Genomic DNA, 16841 nt, shown 5'->3' with positions numbered 1-16841 from the left:
AATTCTGCATTCTTGAAACTTCTCCCGTGCTTTCCTGCAAATCTCAACATGAAAAGGGGACAAAGGAAAAATCCTATTTTTAAATTAGTATGGATAATACAGTGTAAATGGGTTTGTAGATCTTTTTGACTCTGAGAATTTGCTTATAACGGCCAGAGAAGACCCAGTAATGAAAGATAAAAATACTCTCTATAGATTTTTTAAACTATATCTTAATAACTAAGATTGTAGAGTGCTTTACAGCTGATTGGAATAAAGAAACTAACATTTATTGAAAGCCACTCATAGTTAAGTTGAGTGGTTTGATAAAACCGCTAACGTCTCCACCATGTCTCAGAGAGCTAGAGACCCCTCATCAGCTTCTAGCAAGAGGTCTGTGTGAGGAAGCCGAGAGAAAGAGGCTGCGCTATAAAATTAAAATCCCAGACATGTAAACCAAGGAAACACGGGTTCTGAATTTTCTTTTCTTCTCCTGACATTTTGTATTTGTACTCACCTGGAGTTAGTAACCTGAGTCAAATATGAAATGAAACCACTTCCTAAGTCAATACATGTACTGCACAAGGTTCGGACAGAAGGGACTTTATACACCAATCATCCATCAATCCACGTGCTGTGCAAGGTCTTGGCAGAGTAACCACTCTGTGCGCTCTTGCGGCTTCAGAGTGTAAACGGCCCCTGACCGAGGTCACATAGAGATTCTCGGAAAGGCAGGATGGCACGGCCCGTGTGGGCAATGTTGGACGTATCTGCTCAGCTCCAAGGTGTGGTACCCTGGCTAGATCAGCGATTTCGTCCCCTGGGACAAACCCAACAGAATGAATGCACGTGAGGGCGGGCGCCCAGAGACATGCGAGAGCATGTTCATCACAGCGGGATTTGATTCAGGTCCAAGCAGAAGAATGGAGAAGTCACACAACAGAACAGCGTACAACAGCAGAAATGAACAAACCGAGGTAACGCACAGCAACTTGGCTGCATCTCCAAGCGCACCGTGAAAGGAAAACGCGCACGCAGCGGTGTGAGCTGTGTGCTTCTGGTTACACAGAGTTCAGAAACGCAGAACCAGCCCATGGGGTTAGAGGTCAGGAGAGAAGGGGACCCTTGGGAGGAAGGCGGATTGCGCTGACTACATTGTCCTTGATGCGTGGCATCTGGGGCCTTGATCCTGGAGAGACTGTGGGCCCAGGGCCGGCGGGTTCCCAGAGATGGGGAACGACTCCGCTGCAAGCGCACCTTGACACACAAAGCAAGCAGCTCAGTGCCCTCACTCTCAATTCTCCCCTTCATCAAAGTCCCACCGGCCCTCACCCACCCCAGCACCAGGCAGCTAGAGCCCACCCGCGCAGCCCGAGCCCACCAAAATGACCCAAACTATCCAGTCCAGTCCCAAGCTTACCTAGTGCACCTACCGTGTCTTGCCTGTCCCTTCCTGCAAGAGCCCAAATAAAGGCCCCAGTAAGGGCCCTGCCACCTCTGCCCTCTCCTCCTCTGCTTGCTGGCCCACCTGGGTGCTTCCCAGGTCCCACGCAATGTGGCGTGTCATCGTGTGCCTCCTGTCGCTGGAGATCTGTGCCTATAAACCTCCTTCATGACACTCACGTCCATGTCAGCTGCCTTGGGAGGCCGGATTAGAGCAAATCCCCAGTTCATTTTTAACACAAGGGTTGTGAGTGGGAGGGGCTTGGGCAGAGGAGGGCTTCTGGGATGCTGCCTACCTGCCATGTCTTGACGGGTGGTTACGCAGGGGTATGGATTTGGGGATAATGCACTGAGTTGTACACATAGCTTGTGTGCTTTGCTGCATGCGTGTTAAACTTTAACAGAAATCAGTACAAAGTAGCAAGAAAACACACTGAACGTCGGTAATCATTTCCTGTCTTTCCCCTCCCACCCCTGCCCTCCGACCAGGATTAGTCAGCTTGAAGCTGGTCGGGGTCCTCTGCCACCCAGCATCTCCACTCCCCTAACTGTGCTGGGTGTGCCCGAGGGACTCAGAGGACCTAGTGAGCCCCTGCCCTTCCTGTTCTCCTACACCCAGCCACACTCAAATCCCCAAGTCCAGGTAAGAAGCGTCCTGTCTACTCTCTCATGTGGGGACACGTCAGTCCTTGGTTCAAGGCGCCAAATGACAAAGGTGGTGCCGTATGAATTTTTCAAAGATCCACAGCTATAGGTTCGTAAAATCCACGGGAAGGAGAAAATGCCAGACAGGCACCAAGGGATGTTTGAGAACTAATCGTCCTTCTGCTACTGACCTCAAGGTTAATTGTATTGTGGTTAGGGAACATGACCTCTATATTACTTCAAAGGTGAGAAGTGTTTTGACACTTGCTTAATGACCCAGTATATGGTCAATTTGTGTAAATACCCCTTGTATTCAGATACATCCTAAATCCATTACGGGCAGTGTTCTCTATATGACCATTGGCATGAGTGCACTAATCACTTTATCCAACTCCGTACTTAGATTCACTACTCATGTTTAGCAAGATAATGACTAAATACCAGTATTTCTAGCAACAAACAGAAAATGAAATTAAAAGAAAAATACCACTTAAAATAGCATCAAAAGAATCAAGTACCTGGAAATATAGCTAATAAAATATATGCAAAACCTCTATACAAAAAAAAAATCTAAAGGAATGAATATATCACGTTCATTGAGTGGAACTCAATATTGTAATGATTGTCGTTTTTCTCTTACTGCTTTTTTAAATCAATCCCAATCCCAATAAACATTCTAAAGAAAGGGTGTGCGTTTGTGTGTGTGTATGCACTTGCGTGTGTGTGAAGCTAGGCAGGCTGAAACAGATCTTTGCAGGTACTGACATTTGACGTATGACAGGTGACAAGGCATCAGTGGGGAGATGATAGAATACTTTAAAAACGTAGCAGCAATTGAATATATGCAAAAAAATTAAAGAAAGAAAGATGAGGAGAGAGAGAGAAGGAAGGTGGGAGGGAGGGAGGGAAGGAGGGAGGGAGGGAGGGAAGAAAGAAAGAAAGAGAAAGAAAGGAAGGAAGGAGGGAGAGAGGGAGGGACAGGGAGGGTGGGAGGGAGGGACGAGTAAGGAGGGAGGGAGGGAGGAAGGAAGGAAGAAAGAAAGAGGGAAAGAAAGAAAGGAAGGAAAATATTCCTTACCTCACACTCTACCGAAAAATCAATGCCAAGGGTATTTAAGATCTATGAAAGCAATATGAAAAATAAAATGAAATAAATTTTAGAAGAAAATGTAGGAGAATTTTCCATGAGTTTGGGGTAGGGAAGAAGTTTTTAAAGAAGAAAAAGAAAGCATTTACTATAAAGGGAGTGATTAATAAATCTACTACTTTAAAAATAATAATTTCTCTTTATTACCAAGACAACATTAAGACAGTTAAAAAGACAAGCCACACAACCGAAAGAGAACTGAAAGGCATACAATGGAAAGACGGTTTTCGTGTTTGTGTATAACTTTTACAAAGCACATGAAAAACACATTAAAAAAAACCCAAGCAAACAATTTGAATAAACACTTTAAAAGAGGAAATCGAAATGGCTTATAAATGTATAAAAAGGCGTTAAATACAAACTTACAAGCTTAAAACATAATGAGATCTCTTCCACTCACATTGCCAAAAACTTTTAAAATTCTGCAATTCAAAGTGTTGCCAAGAATGTAGATCCACTGGGCTTCTCTCACTCCTGGGGGGATTATAAACTGGGAAAACTACTTTGCAAAATAGTTTGGTGATCATTATTCAAGTTCAGTTATTTAAGAATGTTGACCCAGCAACCTTCTCCTAGAGAAATGTATTCACATTTTACCTCCTGACATTTATAGGAATGCTGGAGGCACCTTTCTCGGTGAGCCCCAAAAATCAGCGACAGCAGAATGGGGACATAAATCGTGATATATCCACCCAATGGAATACTATATAGTAACAAACATGGACACATTGTTGCTGCATTCACAACAGGGATGAAGCTCCAAAACATACGTTGAGCAAGAGAAGCCGGATTCAGAAGACGACGTTGCAACATTATTTCATTTATATACGTTGCAACATTATTTCATTTATGGAAATCTCAAAATCAGCCTGAAGCAGACTGTACTGCCGAGGATTATAGCAGAAGGGTAAAACCACAGAGAAAAGCAAGGAAATTTCCCCCAAGTTAGAAGAGTGGTTACCTGTGGGGAGACAAGAGGAAGGGGCTGTGACCAGGGGGAGTCACATGGAGCAGAGGCAGCTTCCTGTGCACGGCAGACTTGCTTTCTTGACCTGGGTCACTTGGTGCATGCTTTATAATCAACTGTTCAATTAACCTTATGATCTGTGCATCATATTTCACAATAAAGCAAAAGAAGTAATGTCAAGTCATCTGCCAGATAAGCATAGCTCAAAATGCCTGGTAAGTTGTTGTAATTATAGTTGCAAAGTCAAGTTGACAAGTCCTTGAGGAGGCTCCTAGTGCAGGAACTGTGGGCACACATACATCCCAAGGACAGGAGGGAGCGAGGAGCCTCTATTGCCCGGGTCCAGCTCGATGGTCAACCAGTGGTCACGTCCTCTCCACGACCTCCTGTGACATACATGGGGCTGGTCCCCAGCCGGAATGCTGTGGCAGATGCAGCCCTGACAACAGCGTGCGGGAATTGGGGTGAAGGCTGGTCCTTAAGGGGCTTGGCCAGCCCTGGCAGGGTGGCCTGAAGACGTGAGGACAGACCCTGTCTCCTGAGTGTCCCCCAGGGTTGGGAGTGCTGTGCAGTAGTAGCTGGAATTTTACAGTCCTCTTGATTTTGTTCACAAGTTTCTAGTCGGATAAAACAGGTTACAGGGGAGACAAGCTTGCCACGCACTTGTTGCATTCAGTGATGGTACAAACTCATGAATTTATAAGAGGATGAAGACCTAGACTCGTCTTGAAGAACTGCCAGCCTTGAGTCCGGGTCGTCTGAAACACCAGGTCACCATGTGAAAAGTTGAGCACCCCCGGCTGTGCTCCCCAGAGCAAAATAGACTTCTAGAAAAGGAACTGGAAAAAGCAAAAATCAGATGCTCAAAACAAGGTGAATTAACGATAGAAGGTGCTATAAGGACATAGTCGTTGAAGGTGAATCTGATTCTAACTAGGACACACGTGTGAGTGAGCACACCCACCCCGTCCCTCGTCAGCGGACCAGCCTTGGGCCACAAGGAGAGCGTCACCCCGTGAACACACAGCGTGCACCCCTTTCTTCCAACCCGAAGTCCTAGAGGCACCACCTCTTCACCCTCTCCCCTCAGGGGAATGTGTGGATGCCACCAACACTGCTTCCCTCCGAGTCCTCCTGGCCGGCTCGCCCTACAAGCATAAGCGGAGTGTCGGTCCTCTAAGGGGTTTCCTCATGACCGAATTATTCGTCCTGCTCCCACAGCCTGAAAGTGGACGTGAGCTCCTCTCAGACTTGTCCCCACCTTCTAATTGCTGATTATTGGACATCCAGAACATCCACAAAAATCTTGATTTTTTTTCCCTCTCTTCAAAAGTAATTTTGAATTCGCTTGTTTTCTGATTCAGTTTAAGAAATTAAATAAGTGAATTATTATACTTTTGATCAACTTGAAGCTTGGTGGGGTTCGGTCTCACAGTGGTGTTTTGTAAATATGTTAAATGGGATTATTATGAGCACATTATCTCCATGTTGGAGTGCACTCTAGATAACAAGCTATTTTATTTTAGATATTCAATCTCTAAACATAAACAAAATTTATAATAGTCCATGAGCATGGAAACATTTTAAACATAAAAAGTAATTTTTGTATACCAAGTGCTGTATTTACTATAGTTAAAAGAGAAATGTGGGCACTTCCCTGGTGGTGCAGTGGTTAATAATCCGCCTGCCAACGCAGGAGACACAGGTTCGAGTCCTGGTCTGGGGAGATCCCACATGCCGCGGAGCAACTAACCCCATGGGCCACAACTACTGAGCACACGCAACTAGAGCCCGTGCTCCGCAACAAGGGAAGCCACCGCAATGAGAAGCCAGCGCACCTACCTTGATCCCCACAGGATTGGAAGGGACACCATTCAGCCCGTAACAGGATCCCAATGTCTCAAAACAGTTCCTGCACAGGTAGGCATAGCCTTGTCTTGCTAACTTAAAAAGCTTTTCCCCAATATACTTTTTATCAAACTGCTTGAACTGCTTTCCTTTGAAGTATATAGCATTACTGAGGACCCGTTTTGTCAATAAATCAACTGACTTGGCAGGCAATACCTCTACCATTTTGTCTTTTTTTTTTTAAAAAAAGAAAGAGAATAGGTCTAAGTAATATTAAACCACACAAGATGAGATAATACACAGAAGAACACACCATGAGCTGAGGGCCACTTTCTCAAACTGTGTTACGGTCAGTGTACCTGGAAGCCAAATTAACATAAGTTTGCCGCTGCCATGAAACCCTGATCCCTGCATTTTCATAGGGTGTTTGAAAGTATTAACAAGTTGGAGTTCGGGCCGTTGTCTCTGCAAGAGGCAAATTGTAATCCTTTTAAAAAGAAGTTAGGGATGAACAGAAGAACCATATTAAATAGTTCATAAAATAGAGAAATGTCTATAATAAACGGGCAGGTTGGGTACGCTGAGGTAGTCCCTGCACCTGGCTTCAGGAAGAAAGCTTTTCGGGACAGAATGATGAGAATTGTGCCATGGCAGGTGTAGAGGAATACAGCGGGATTGGGAGGAAAAGGCACTCGTGTGGGACTGGGGTGGCAGTGAGGACCCTCGTGGAAGGCAGGATGTCTGGGCTTAAACTCCGGAGACCTCACCGGGACCTATCCTGTCCCACGCATTGCCCTCAGGGCTAGAGATGCATAGAGGTAGTTAATCTTCTCTACAGGACCTGTGGGAGGAGGGTCCTACCTTGATCCCCACAGGACACGGAGTAAGGAAGCTTTTCATAACCCATACCAAAGGAGTATTAGAAGCAGGAGTCATTCCCACTCGTAACGTCAGATCATACTGGGGCAAGTTTCTTTAATTTATTTATTTATTTTCATTTATACATCCCCAGCATCTGGGCCAAAGCCAACATTCAAAGTATTCGTTACATTAAGCTTTAAAAAGAGGAGGGATTGGGCTTCCCTGGTGGCGCAGTGGTTGAGATTCCACCTGCCGATGCAGGGGACACAGGTTTGTGCCCCAGTCCGGGAGGATCCCACATTCCGCGGAGCGGCTGGGCCCATGAGCCATGGCCGCTGAGCCTGCGCGTCCGGAGTCTGTGCTCCGCAACGGGAGAGGCCACAGCAGTGAGAGGCCCGCGTACCGCAGAAAAAAAAAACAAAGAAGAACAGATACCCATGCCAAGTTAATGGGTGTAACCAGACAACAGGACTGAGCTTACAAAGGAGATTAAAGATTCATTTTTGGATAGTAGTTATACTGGTAAAGATCTATGAAAATGGTCGCCACTGAAAGGGCAGGTAAAATGCTCCCAGCTTGACCTTGTATTTCTGGTCTCTATGGGGAGCAAAGTCTGCCGAGGAACAGGATGTTAGTGGAGGGATTGTGCCGAATGAAGAAGATGAATGGGTGGTCGGCGGTGAAATACTCCTCTGTCAACAGGAAGGTGCGGGCGGACATGGTGACCGAGCCGGTAGCCGCCGCTTCTGTGCCCTCCTCGTTCACCTCCACGAAGGACTTGTGGACCACCTTCGATACAGAGAGGCCTCTGGCTCCTGATAGGCCGGACAGGTCAGCCTGGCTACTGAAGAGCTCCTGCACACCCAGGGAGGCCAGCAGAGAGCTGAGCTCGTAGCTCTCCTCCAGCTTAAACCGGGGCAACTGGACATTGACCTCAAGGAGGTCCAGATTCTCGGGTCTGGTCCACTCACGCAGCTTTTCCAAAGTCAGCTGTTGCTCAATCTGGATTCGGAATGGGCAAAAAGAAGAGCTGAAATCATTTCATAGAAGGAAGTTAATGAAGCATTGTTTGAATGAACGGGCCCGTCATGTCAGCTGCTCCCTAGCTTCCTTCATGTTTTGTTCCAACACAGATTCCGTCTGGAGGATTTCATTTCTTTCTGGCTATTGGAGATAATGAACAGAGCTGCGTTCCCAGCCACCAAGGGCCCATCCACCCAGGACTTACCAGGCCCTGCCACACTGGGTCACGGGTCATCCCGGCTAAAATTGCCCTAATTGCTCGAGTGATGCAAGAGGATATTTTAAAGCTTTCTTCCATTTATTTCATTCTGTTTATTCTGAACCCCAGTGATCACTGTTTATCTGGGAACCTCACACAGCTGAAGTTATCTCTGATAGATGTAGCTCATTGGTAAACAGAAATGGACCTAGTTCCTCATCTAAAATGGGATAACAGTAGCACATACCTGGAGCACTGTGGGTGCTGAATGAGTCACCCTATACAAGTGCTGTGTAAGGTCAGCCACTGTCATGCTATTATTACTGCTACCGCACTGGGACACACGCACATTCCACTTTTCTACTGATGCTGGTAATTCCAGACGTTCTTTTTGATAATCAGGAACGGACAAATATGGAGATACAATTGAAAGAAGGAACACAGTGGTTTTCACTTATGCTCTAGAGCTGCAAATGGCTAATATTAAACGCCATCCAACAGCAAGTTTGGTCAGGGATGGGGGACGGGAAAAGCACACAACGGGCCAGAGACACTGAAGAAAAACCTCACTCTTCACAGTTGTGCCTCTTCCTGGCCCTGGCAAGAGACACCATTGCCTTTAAATTACAATAAGAGAAACCGCAGACAAAGTTCAGGTTAGGCAGTGGGCTTATCTCTCAGACTGACAGGTCACATGGATCTTTTCCTGTCATGTAGCAATTGGACATTTAATGCACAATCTACGTGAACTGGGGTGAGAATGACCAGATTTTACAGCACACGGCGAAACGATGATGGTCGAGGGTTTTTAATTTTAAAAAATTGTTTTAATGAAACAGTCCCCATTTATGGCACGTTCCTCTAAAGCTCATCTAAGGGAGTCTCCACGAGCTGCCACTGGCCAGCATTACACTCGGTGTGTACCTTTGGTGTTCCCACCACGTTGTGCACCGATAGTAGCTGAACATTTAAATGTGGGGCTTCCATAAAAAGGAACGAAACTGAGTTATCTGTAATGAGGTGGATGGACCTAGAGTCTGTCATACAGAGTGAAGTAAGTCAGAGAGAGAAAAACAAATACTGTATGCTAAGGCATATGTATGGAATCTAAAAAAGTGGTACTGATGAACCTAGGGGCAGGGCAGGAATAAAGACGCAGACCTACTAGAGAAGGGACTTGAGGACTCGGGCGGGGGAAGCGTAAGCTGGGATGAAGTGAGAGAGTGGCATTTGGCGGCATGCCATATACGCTACCAAAGGTAAACTACATAGCTAGTGGGAAGCAGCCGCATAGCACAGGGAGATCAGCTCGGTGCTTTGTGACCACGTAGAGGGCTGGGATAGGGAGGGTGGAAGGGAGACACAAGAGGGAGGGGATATGGGGATATACGTATACGAACAGCTGGTTCACTTTGTTATACAGCAGCAACTAACACACCACTGTAAAGCAATTATACTACAATAAAGATGTTAAAAAACGTACAATAAAAAAATAAATAAAATTATATGCACAGGAAAAAAAAGTTCTCATCTCAAGAAAAAAAATTATAACTGTGTGGTGATAGATGTTAACTAGACCTATTATGGTAACCCTTTCACATTATATGCAGTTATAGAATCATTATGTTGTACTCCTGAAACTAACATAATGTTACATGTCATTATACCTCAATAATAAGTCTCTATAAACATAAATAAATAAAGGTGGAGCTTCGCACTGGTACACGCGGATGGGCTACTTTACAAAGGAGTGACGGGAAACTGGGAAGGAACACCAGGTCACCTCACTAAACAAAGAACAAGCACCTACGCCCGACACAGACACACACACAGACACACACACACACACACAGACACACACACACACACAGGGTCCGCGCATCACGCGGGGAGGTGGGGAGGCGCACCTTCCTCAGCCCCGTGGACTCGTCCTGGATGTCATCCGGCAGCAGGATGACCATGCTGAGATCCTCACCCTGGTAGGGCAGTTCCAGCACCCGGCACTTAAGGTCCTCGATGCGGCCAAGCCGAAACTTCTTCTTCTGATGCATCATTTTCACTAGTTTTGTGTCTTTCTGAACAATTAAAACATAGTCACTAACATTGTAACATTGTTGTCAGCGTGGATTTAGAGCGCACAGTCATCTAGACGGTCACCTGCCCTCACCTTATTCAGTCTGAAAGCTGCATCTTTTGTGGCCTCCATCATGAATTTCTCCTGCCAGTTTCCTTTGAAATAGATGGCATTCACCAGCACCAGCTTAGTCGTCCTATCAACCCCACCTGAGGCCAACAGCTCTGGAATTTTCCCTAAAAAGACAAAGTTAGCTTTTTAAAAATCCACCTATCAGAATTCCACATTTGAACTGACCTTTGATTAGCAATGAAATGCCACTCAAATGCTTCCTTCTATTTAATTTCCTTTAACATGGTACTAAGTTAGCCAAGCCTCCTGGGGTGCTTCTACTTTAAATAGACCAACTCGAGGGGCAGATCAGGGAGACACAATCTGCTCCCAAAGGGCCGATGCTTCAAAACAAGTCAATTGTTTAAAGGCTAAAACCAGGAAAACTCTTCCTTTCTGGAACGTGGGATAAGTAGTGGCCTCATTTTGTGACTGGCCATTCTTTTTCAGGAAAAGAACAATATCTTAACCAAAGTGTTGTGTCACTAATAAATAACTCCCTTCTTCAACTCTTCCAAGTTAGATGCCTAACTGTCACAGGAAAGCTTTTAACAAATATCCAAAAGGTAGGACAGTTCCTCCCCTGAAACACAGGCCCCACTCATGATGTGCATGGCCGTGACAGTCCCTGATGGAAGGAACACAGGTGTCCTGTGGGTGCCTCAACCGTTCCGTGACTACGACAGAAACACAAACCAGAAAAACAGCCTGAGGAGACTCAGCCCCACCTCCCGACCCTGGTTTCTTAGACAAGATGTTGGCAAAAAGTATTTATGACCACAGCAGCTTGTAAATATTGATTCACAAGAGTTTCATCTCTTTTAGTCTCCGTTCAATGTTAGTTTTCATTTTAAAATGTAGTTTGGGGAACTTATGGGTAGAAAACATTTAGCATGTTCAGTTAAGTCATGTTTACATTTCCATGTTGAGGAATTCCTACATTTGAAAGCTGTCTGGGGACATCCACCCTTGCTGCAGTGGTTAAAATCCGCCTGCCAATGCAGGGGACTAAGGGTTCGAGCCCTGGTATGGAAAGATCCCACATGCCACGGAGCAACTAAGCCCGTGAGCCACAACTACTGAGCTGGCGCACCTAGAGCCCGTGCTCTGCAACAAGAGAAGCCACCGCAATGAGAAGCCCACGCACCGCAACGAAGAGTAGTCCCCGCTCACCTCAACTGGAGAAAGCCTGCGCGCAGCAACGAAGGCCCAACGCAGCCAAAAATAAATATATAAAATAAACAAATTTATTTAAAAAGGAAGGAAGGAAAGAAGAAAAGAAGGAAGGAAGGAAGGAAGGACGGGAGGAAGGAAGGAAAGAGAGAAAGAGAGAAAGAAAGAAGGCAAGCTGTCGGGCCCTGGGCAGTGCAAGGTGGACCCCAGGGTCAGGCGGAGGGGCTAGGGAAGGGGAGAGGGAGTCACCTGCAAGGGGCAGGCAGGGGGAGGAAAGGAAGCATCAGTGTGTATGACCAGGGCTGCCCTCGCTCACCTTCCGTCTGCCCTTTGACCCACTCGTTTATGGTCTTCCTTGCGTCTTCAGTGGCCTGCAGAAAATCCACACTGGCCAGTTCAGCACCGTACATTTTCTGAGTTGAAGCTAAGAACTCCTGTTTAAGAAAAAAATAAAGGAAATGTGAGTAACTCCTACTCCATACAGAAATGGTTTTCTAAAATCCTTAAAAGCAACAGAAATTGTCCCAAAAGGCATATTTCATTGTAACAAAAAAAATTCTAACCCTTCTACTTTTTTTACTATAGTGAAAAACACACAGCATTCCATTGACGACCTGAAGCACTTTTAAGTGTACAGTTCAGTAGTTTCAGTTTTGTATAAAATTTACCAATTCCTGGGGACTTCCCTGGCGCTGCCGTGGTTAAGACTCTGTGCTTCCACTGCAGGGGGCGGGGGTTCAATCCCTGGTCAGGGAACTAAGATTCCACATGCCATGCGGCACAGCCCAAATAAAATAAAACAAAATTTACCAATTCTTTTCTACCCCTTGACTAACATTTTCATAAACAAGGAAATACTAATTGTGCTTGAAAGTGAATTATGGAATTCACTCTTGCTTTAGCAAAACAGCCAGGGTCAATCTTTTCACTGTGGAGACTAGAAAATGAAATCACATCCATTTCCGGGAAAACTGTCTGTCGTGTTTTCATTCTGGATGATTTTTCTGACTGTTTATAAAAATTAAAGCTGACTTCTGTGACTTGATTGTGCTGGAGAAGAGTCTGCATTGTCTAGTGAGTTTTGGAACATGAAGAGCAAAGTACTTACAGGGAGGAAATCATAGCTTTTCTCTCCATATAACCTGTTAGCAAGTTTCAGAATGTAGGGAGCTCCATGCTTGTTGATATCAGCATTCAAACTCTGAAATCCCGAATGAATCTCCTCAACCTCTTTGAAATAGAGAGCCTAAAAGAAAGAAAACATTATTTCTATAACCATTTCTTTTGAAATTATAAGCTGGTTCCTTGGCATCTGCTTCCGTCAAATCAAATTAATATTACTAATTATTGATGATCCCCAGCCATCTTTATTTCTCATTTTCCATTGGAGAACAAGTAATAGAAACTCCTAAATGTATAGCTTGGTGAAACATAATAAGGACATTGGAAACTGTTTTCCCATCACTTTTTTGGTATAATTAGAGTTCCACAAATAGGAGTGGTTAACAAGCTAAATATTTACACAAGTCTGCTTTTTTCCCCCAAAATCAGAAGTGGTAAGTTCATATGTATATCTATACAAATATAATTTTACTGAAAGTTCTCAGAAATAAACAGTAAAGATAAGAAGCATCAGCTATGTAAGAACACAGAGATGGTACAGATTGAGAGGCTTTTATTTTTTTTCCTTGCAGTACTGGCATCAGTAACTCACTTACTTAAAAATAATTTCCTTAAACTTAACATGCGGCAAAGTTGAATTCCCATACATCAGTTACATCTAGAGTCCCTTTCTGGTTTTATGAGGCCTGGGCTGGTTCCTTGCTTTTAAGGCACAAGGAAGGACCGCCACCCTGTACGAAGGCCAGTTACTCACTGAGATATGGAATGTGCGTGGGGGTGCTGTGACGATCTCTTTACTGGAAACGGGGGAAAACCTTAAGACTGTTCTTTACTGAGCTTATAAAGTTCCTGGAAAGCCTCGAAACACAAGCTCAGATTACCTTGCAGGGGATGGCTAACAATGACTAGCACCGGGCTTTTGTTTTAAAGTGGATTTTTAAAAGCTTTCCAACGCGTTTGTATCTGCAGTGATGAAAAAGGTTGGTTTTTCCTAAAGTACAGAAATAGAAGCTTTGCAGCTGGAACAGGCCCATAAACGTGAATCCGGGCTGGACCTTCCCTGGCTCTAACTGCAGCGTAATCTGTGACCCGTGTGTTAGAAAGACCTTCACTTTCACCCTCTTTTCAAAAAGCCAGAGTTCCCCACTCAGCATAAAGCACGCCCCGCACACAGGTGCCCTCCACACCCACCAAGGACAGGCAGGACCCTCAGCATCCCCGCCCCCTCTCCCTGCAGGGCCCTACTGCTCACACGGGAACGGGGGTCACAGCCCACCAGGGCACACCTGGTGCCAGGCCCAGGGGTAGGAACACGGACTCACAGGCTCTCGTGTCCCCTTGACTTCTCGGCTAGGTGTCATTATGCTCAAAAGAATCAAGACACAGCCGACATTATGTGAGTAGCTGAGCATCACAGGCAAAGCGGAAACTGGACAGTCCTGGGCCGGGGAGGACCTGGCTTACAGGAAAGCCCTGCAGACTCCTTGCTGGAACGGAAGCAGCGCACGGCAGGGGGTTGTCGGCTTTCTTCCTGCTCCGTCCTCAGTCCCACAAAAAACAGAGCCTGGCACATCGCAGGTGCTCAGTAAAGACTGGGTCACGAATGGCAGCCTGCATCCCAGTGGATTTTTCCTGGGGCTTTTTCTGAAAGTCTGACTTCATGAAGTATAATATAACACACAATGCTGAACACCGAAATACAGATTTCTACAAACGCGCTGCAGGAGCTCAAAGGCACAACTTTCTGGTACGGTCTGTGTGGAAGGCACCAGCTGGGAGAGCTAGTTTCTGCTCACCTTGGACATCTGCGCTGCGGTATTGCCCCTGGCCCCCAGAAAGACCATGGCCAGCGCTGATGAAATGCTGAAGGGGGAGATGAAGATGTTGCCGGCAGGATCGCTCTTGTTCAGGGCGCAGAACAGGTCCAAGGCGAAGCGGGTGTTTGCCGCGCTCAACTGCTCCATGGTGAGGCTGCAACACAGAGCAGAGCCCTGAGCTGCCCCCTGCCACACCAGCCAATCGGCAACGCCACTTCCCCATCTCCTCCTCAACTCACGCCAGCCACCCTGAAATACCCTGCAAGGAACTTGTACTTTCTCTCTCCCTCTCTGTCTCTCTCTGTCTCTCTCTCAAGCGGAAGGCAAGAACACTCCATGTGCACAACTGTGGGAGCTTGGGGCGACTGGCCAAGGATTCAGCAGTGACATGGGATCAGGACTCCGTGTCCTAAAGGGCCCTGGCCGTGCAGACAGGTGCATCTGGGCCCTTCCCTACCACACGTGGGAGCGCACACTTCCCACCCTCCGTTCAAGTCTCTGATTCGTTTGAGCCGTGAATCCACTGCCCACTTTTACCTGAAAAAGAATGTTTCTATTAGAAAATCATAGCTACCTGCTACTCATTAAAGCAAATTCCCGCAAAAGAGACAGAAGTATCGTCGTATTTGAGATTCCCTTGCTGGTGTTCAGAGAGGTCCCCAGTCTCACAGCTGGTGAAGGATCTGAGAGTGGGAAGCCAACACAGGCCCCGGGGTCAGGTAGGGCAGCCGGACAAGGAGAAGGTGACAAGTATCCCCTGTCACTCCCGCGGGCACGGAGGGGCTGCAGGGGAAGCACCTGGCCTTGCTCTCAGCTCAGCCAAGCACTCTCCCCACCTGACCTCGACTCTCAGCCCACATACGATCGAGGAAGAGGAACAGTCGTGCTGGCTGCCCAGCGTGTAAGTCCTAAGTTGAATTATTACTGTTGCTGATAAATAATCTCTAGGATCGCACTGGCCTCCTTTCCCTGCCTCCAGCCGCGAAAGGAGAAGCCGCTCCGCCGGGGCTGCCTGGAAACCGTCACAGAGAGAGAAACATTCTGGACTCTGGCTTAGGCTGCCTTCAGGCCCCAGGGAGCGACCTCTGTCTGCCGCAGGCCGCCCGTTTTGGTGTCCCGGGACGCGGAGCCGGGGACCCCGGGTGGGGCGCAGGGCAGGTGGTGATAACCACCGGACTCGGGGACCCCGCGGGGCGCACGGCGGGGCGGGATGACCACCGGACGCGGGACCCCGAGGGGTGCTCACGGATCGGAGCCTCTCCCGCCTGGCCCAGATCCCTGCCCGGCCTTACCCGCTGCTGGGCTGTCTGGGGGAGGTGCGAGCTCTGCGGAGAGCGCAGAGCGCGCGGCCCTTATAGGCAGAAGGGAGTGTCCCCGGAAGGCGGGGCGGCCCTGCCCCAGGATGATGCACTGCCTAGGATTTGGGGCTGCGGCTGGGCGGGGCACAGGGCTAGCCAGCAGGGCACCACGCAGCGCGCTCCTGGGGCCTCAGCAGCTCTCTGAGTTCCAGGCAAACTCAGCTCTCCATAAAGGACCTGATAGGCTATTTCCTACTAAGGTGTGAATGACTGAGATGACAAGGTGCCACCTCTTAGAGGGCAAACCAGCCTCTTTGGAATCTTATCCAAACACTCCAAACTCCGGGTTACTGGGGGCTGGGGGTGTGTGTGTGAGGAGGGGCCTCTAGGGTGAGATAAAACAGAATCAGTTCCAAACAGCATCCTTGATGTCTCTGTCCCTCAGGAAGCCATGAGTCCAGCCCCAAGACTCCCCTGGCAAGTGATGAGCCCAGCAGGCTGGGTTAACTCACATACCCGAGGCACACCATGAGAACGCCCATCCGTGCGAATAAAGTATTTCTCACCCATTATACTAAAATGTAAACTGACCAGTTTTTCCCCTATACGTAATGTTAAAGTAGAATGACTATCGTTGAAGAAGAAAAGCAGTAGCTGTTTCTCTGAGGTCTTTTCTCCCTGCCTTTAAATGCCTGCGTATGTAATGTCACCAAAATTGATAGTACTTGAGGGTATGTAATAATTCTGCATTCTTGAAACTTCTCCCGTGCTTTCCTGCAAATCTCAACATGAAAAGGGGACAAAGGAAAAATCCTATTTTTAAATTAGTATGGATAATACAGTGTAAATGGGTTTGTAGATCTTTTTGACTCTGAGAATTTGCTTATAACGGCCAGAGAAGACCCAGTAATGAAAGATAAAAATACTCTCTATAGATTTTTTAAACTATATCTTAATAACTAAGATTGTAGAGTGCTTTACAGCTGATTGGAATAAAGAAACTAACATTTATTGAAAGCCACTCATAGTTAAGTTGAGTGGTTTGATAAAACCGCTAACGTCTCCACCATGTCTCAGAGAGCTAGAGACCCCTCATCAGCTTCTAGCAAGAGGTCTGTGTGAGGAAGCCGAGAG

General features: G+C 46.8%; 1 protein-coding gene across 1 annotated transcript; it reads right to left on the bottom strand.

Annotated features, from left to right (window-relative positions):
* Nucleotides 1-7487: 7487 nt before the first annotated feature.
* LOC136129102 (leukocyte elastase inhibitor-like) lies at nt 7488-15712 on the bottom strand. Its single transcript, XM_065885199.1, has 7 exons — nt 15702-15712; nt 14389-14563; nt 12579-12716; nt 11787-11904; nt 10280-10422; nt 10020-10187; nt 7488-7892 (listed from the first exon to the last, which is right to left on the bottom strand). Exons 2-7 carry the CDS (start codon nt 14554-14556, stop codon nt 7488-7490), a joined length of 1140 nt encoding a protein of 379 aa, XP_065741271.1. The 5' UTR covers nt 14557-14563; nt 15702-15712.
* Between the last annotated feature and the right edge of the window lie 1129 nt (nt 15713-16841).

The sequence above is a fragment of the Phocoena phocoena genome, chromosome 10 (genome assembly GCF_963924675.1).
Source record: "Phocoena phocoena chromosome 10, mPhoPho1.1, whole genome shotgun sequence".
NCBI classification, from domain to species: domain Eukaryota; kingdom Metazoa; phylum Chordata; class Mammalia; order Artiodactyla; family Phocoenidae; genus Phocoena; species Phocoena phocoena.
This window is presented reverse-complemented; position numbering and strand designations above follow the sequence as displayed.

Excerpts from the sequence above, each read along its gene's own strand:
- LOC136129102 (XM_065885199.1), bottom strand. The coding sequence starts at position 14,556 with ATGGAGCAGTTGAGCGCGGCAAACACCCGCTTCGCCTTGGACCTGTTC. Across the intron at positions 11,905-12,578 it reads AAAGCTATGATTTCCTCCCT|GAGTTCTTAGCTTCAACTCA; the intron begins GTAAGTACTTTG and ends TTTCTTAAACAG. Across the intron at positions 10,423-11,786 it reads GGTCAAAGGGCAGACGGAAG|GGAAAATTCCAGAGCTGTTG; the intron begins GTGAGCGAGGGC and ends TTGTCTTTTTAG.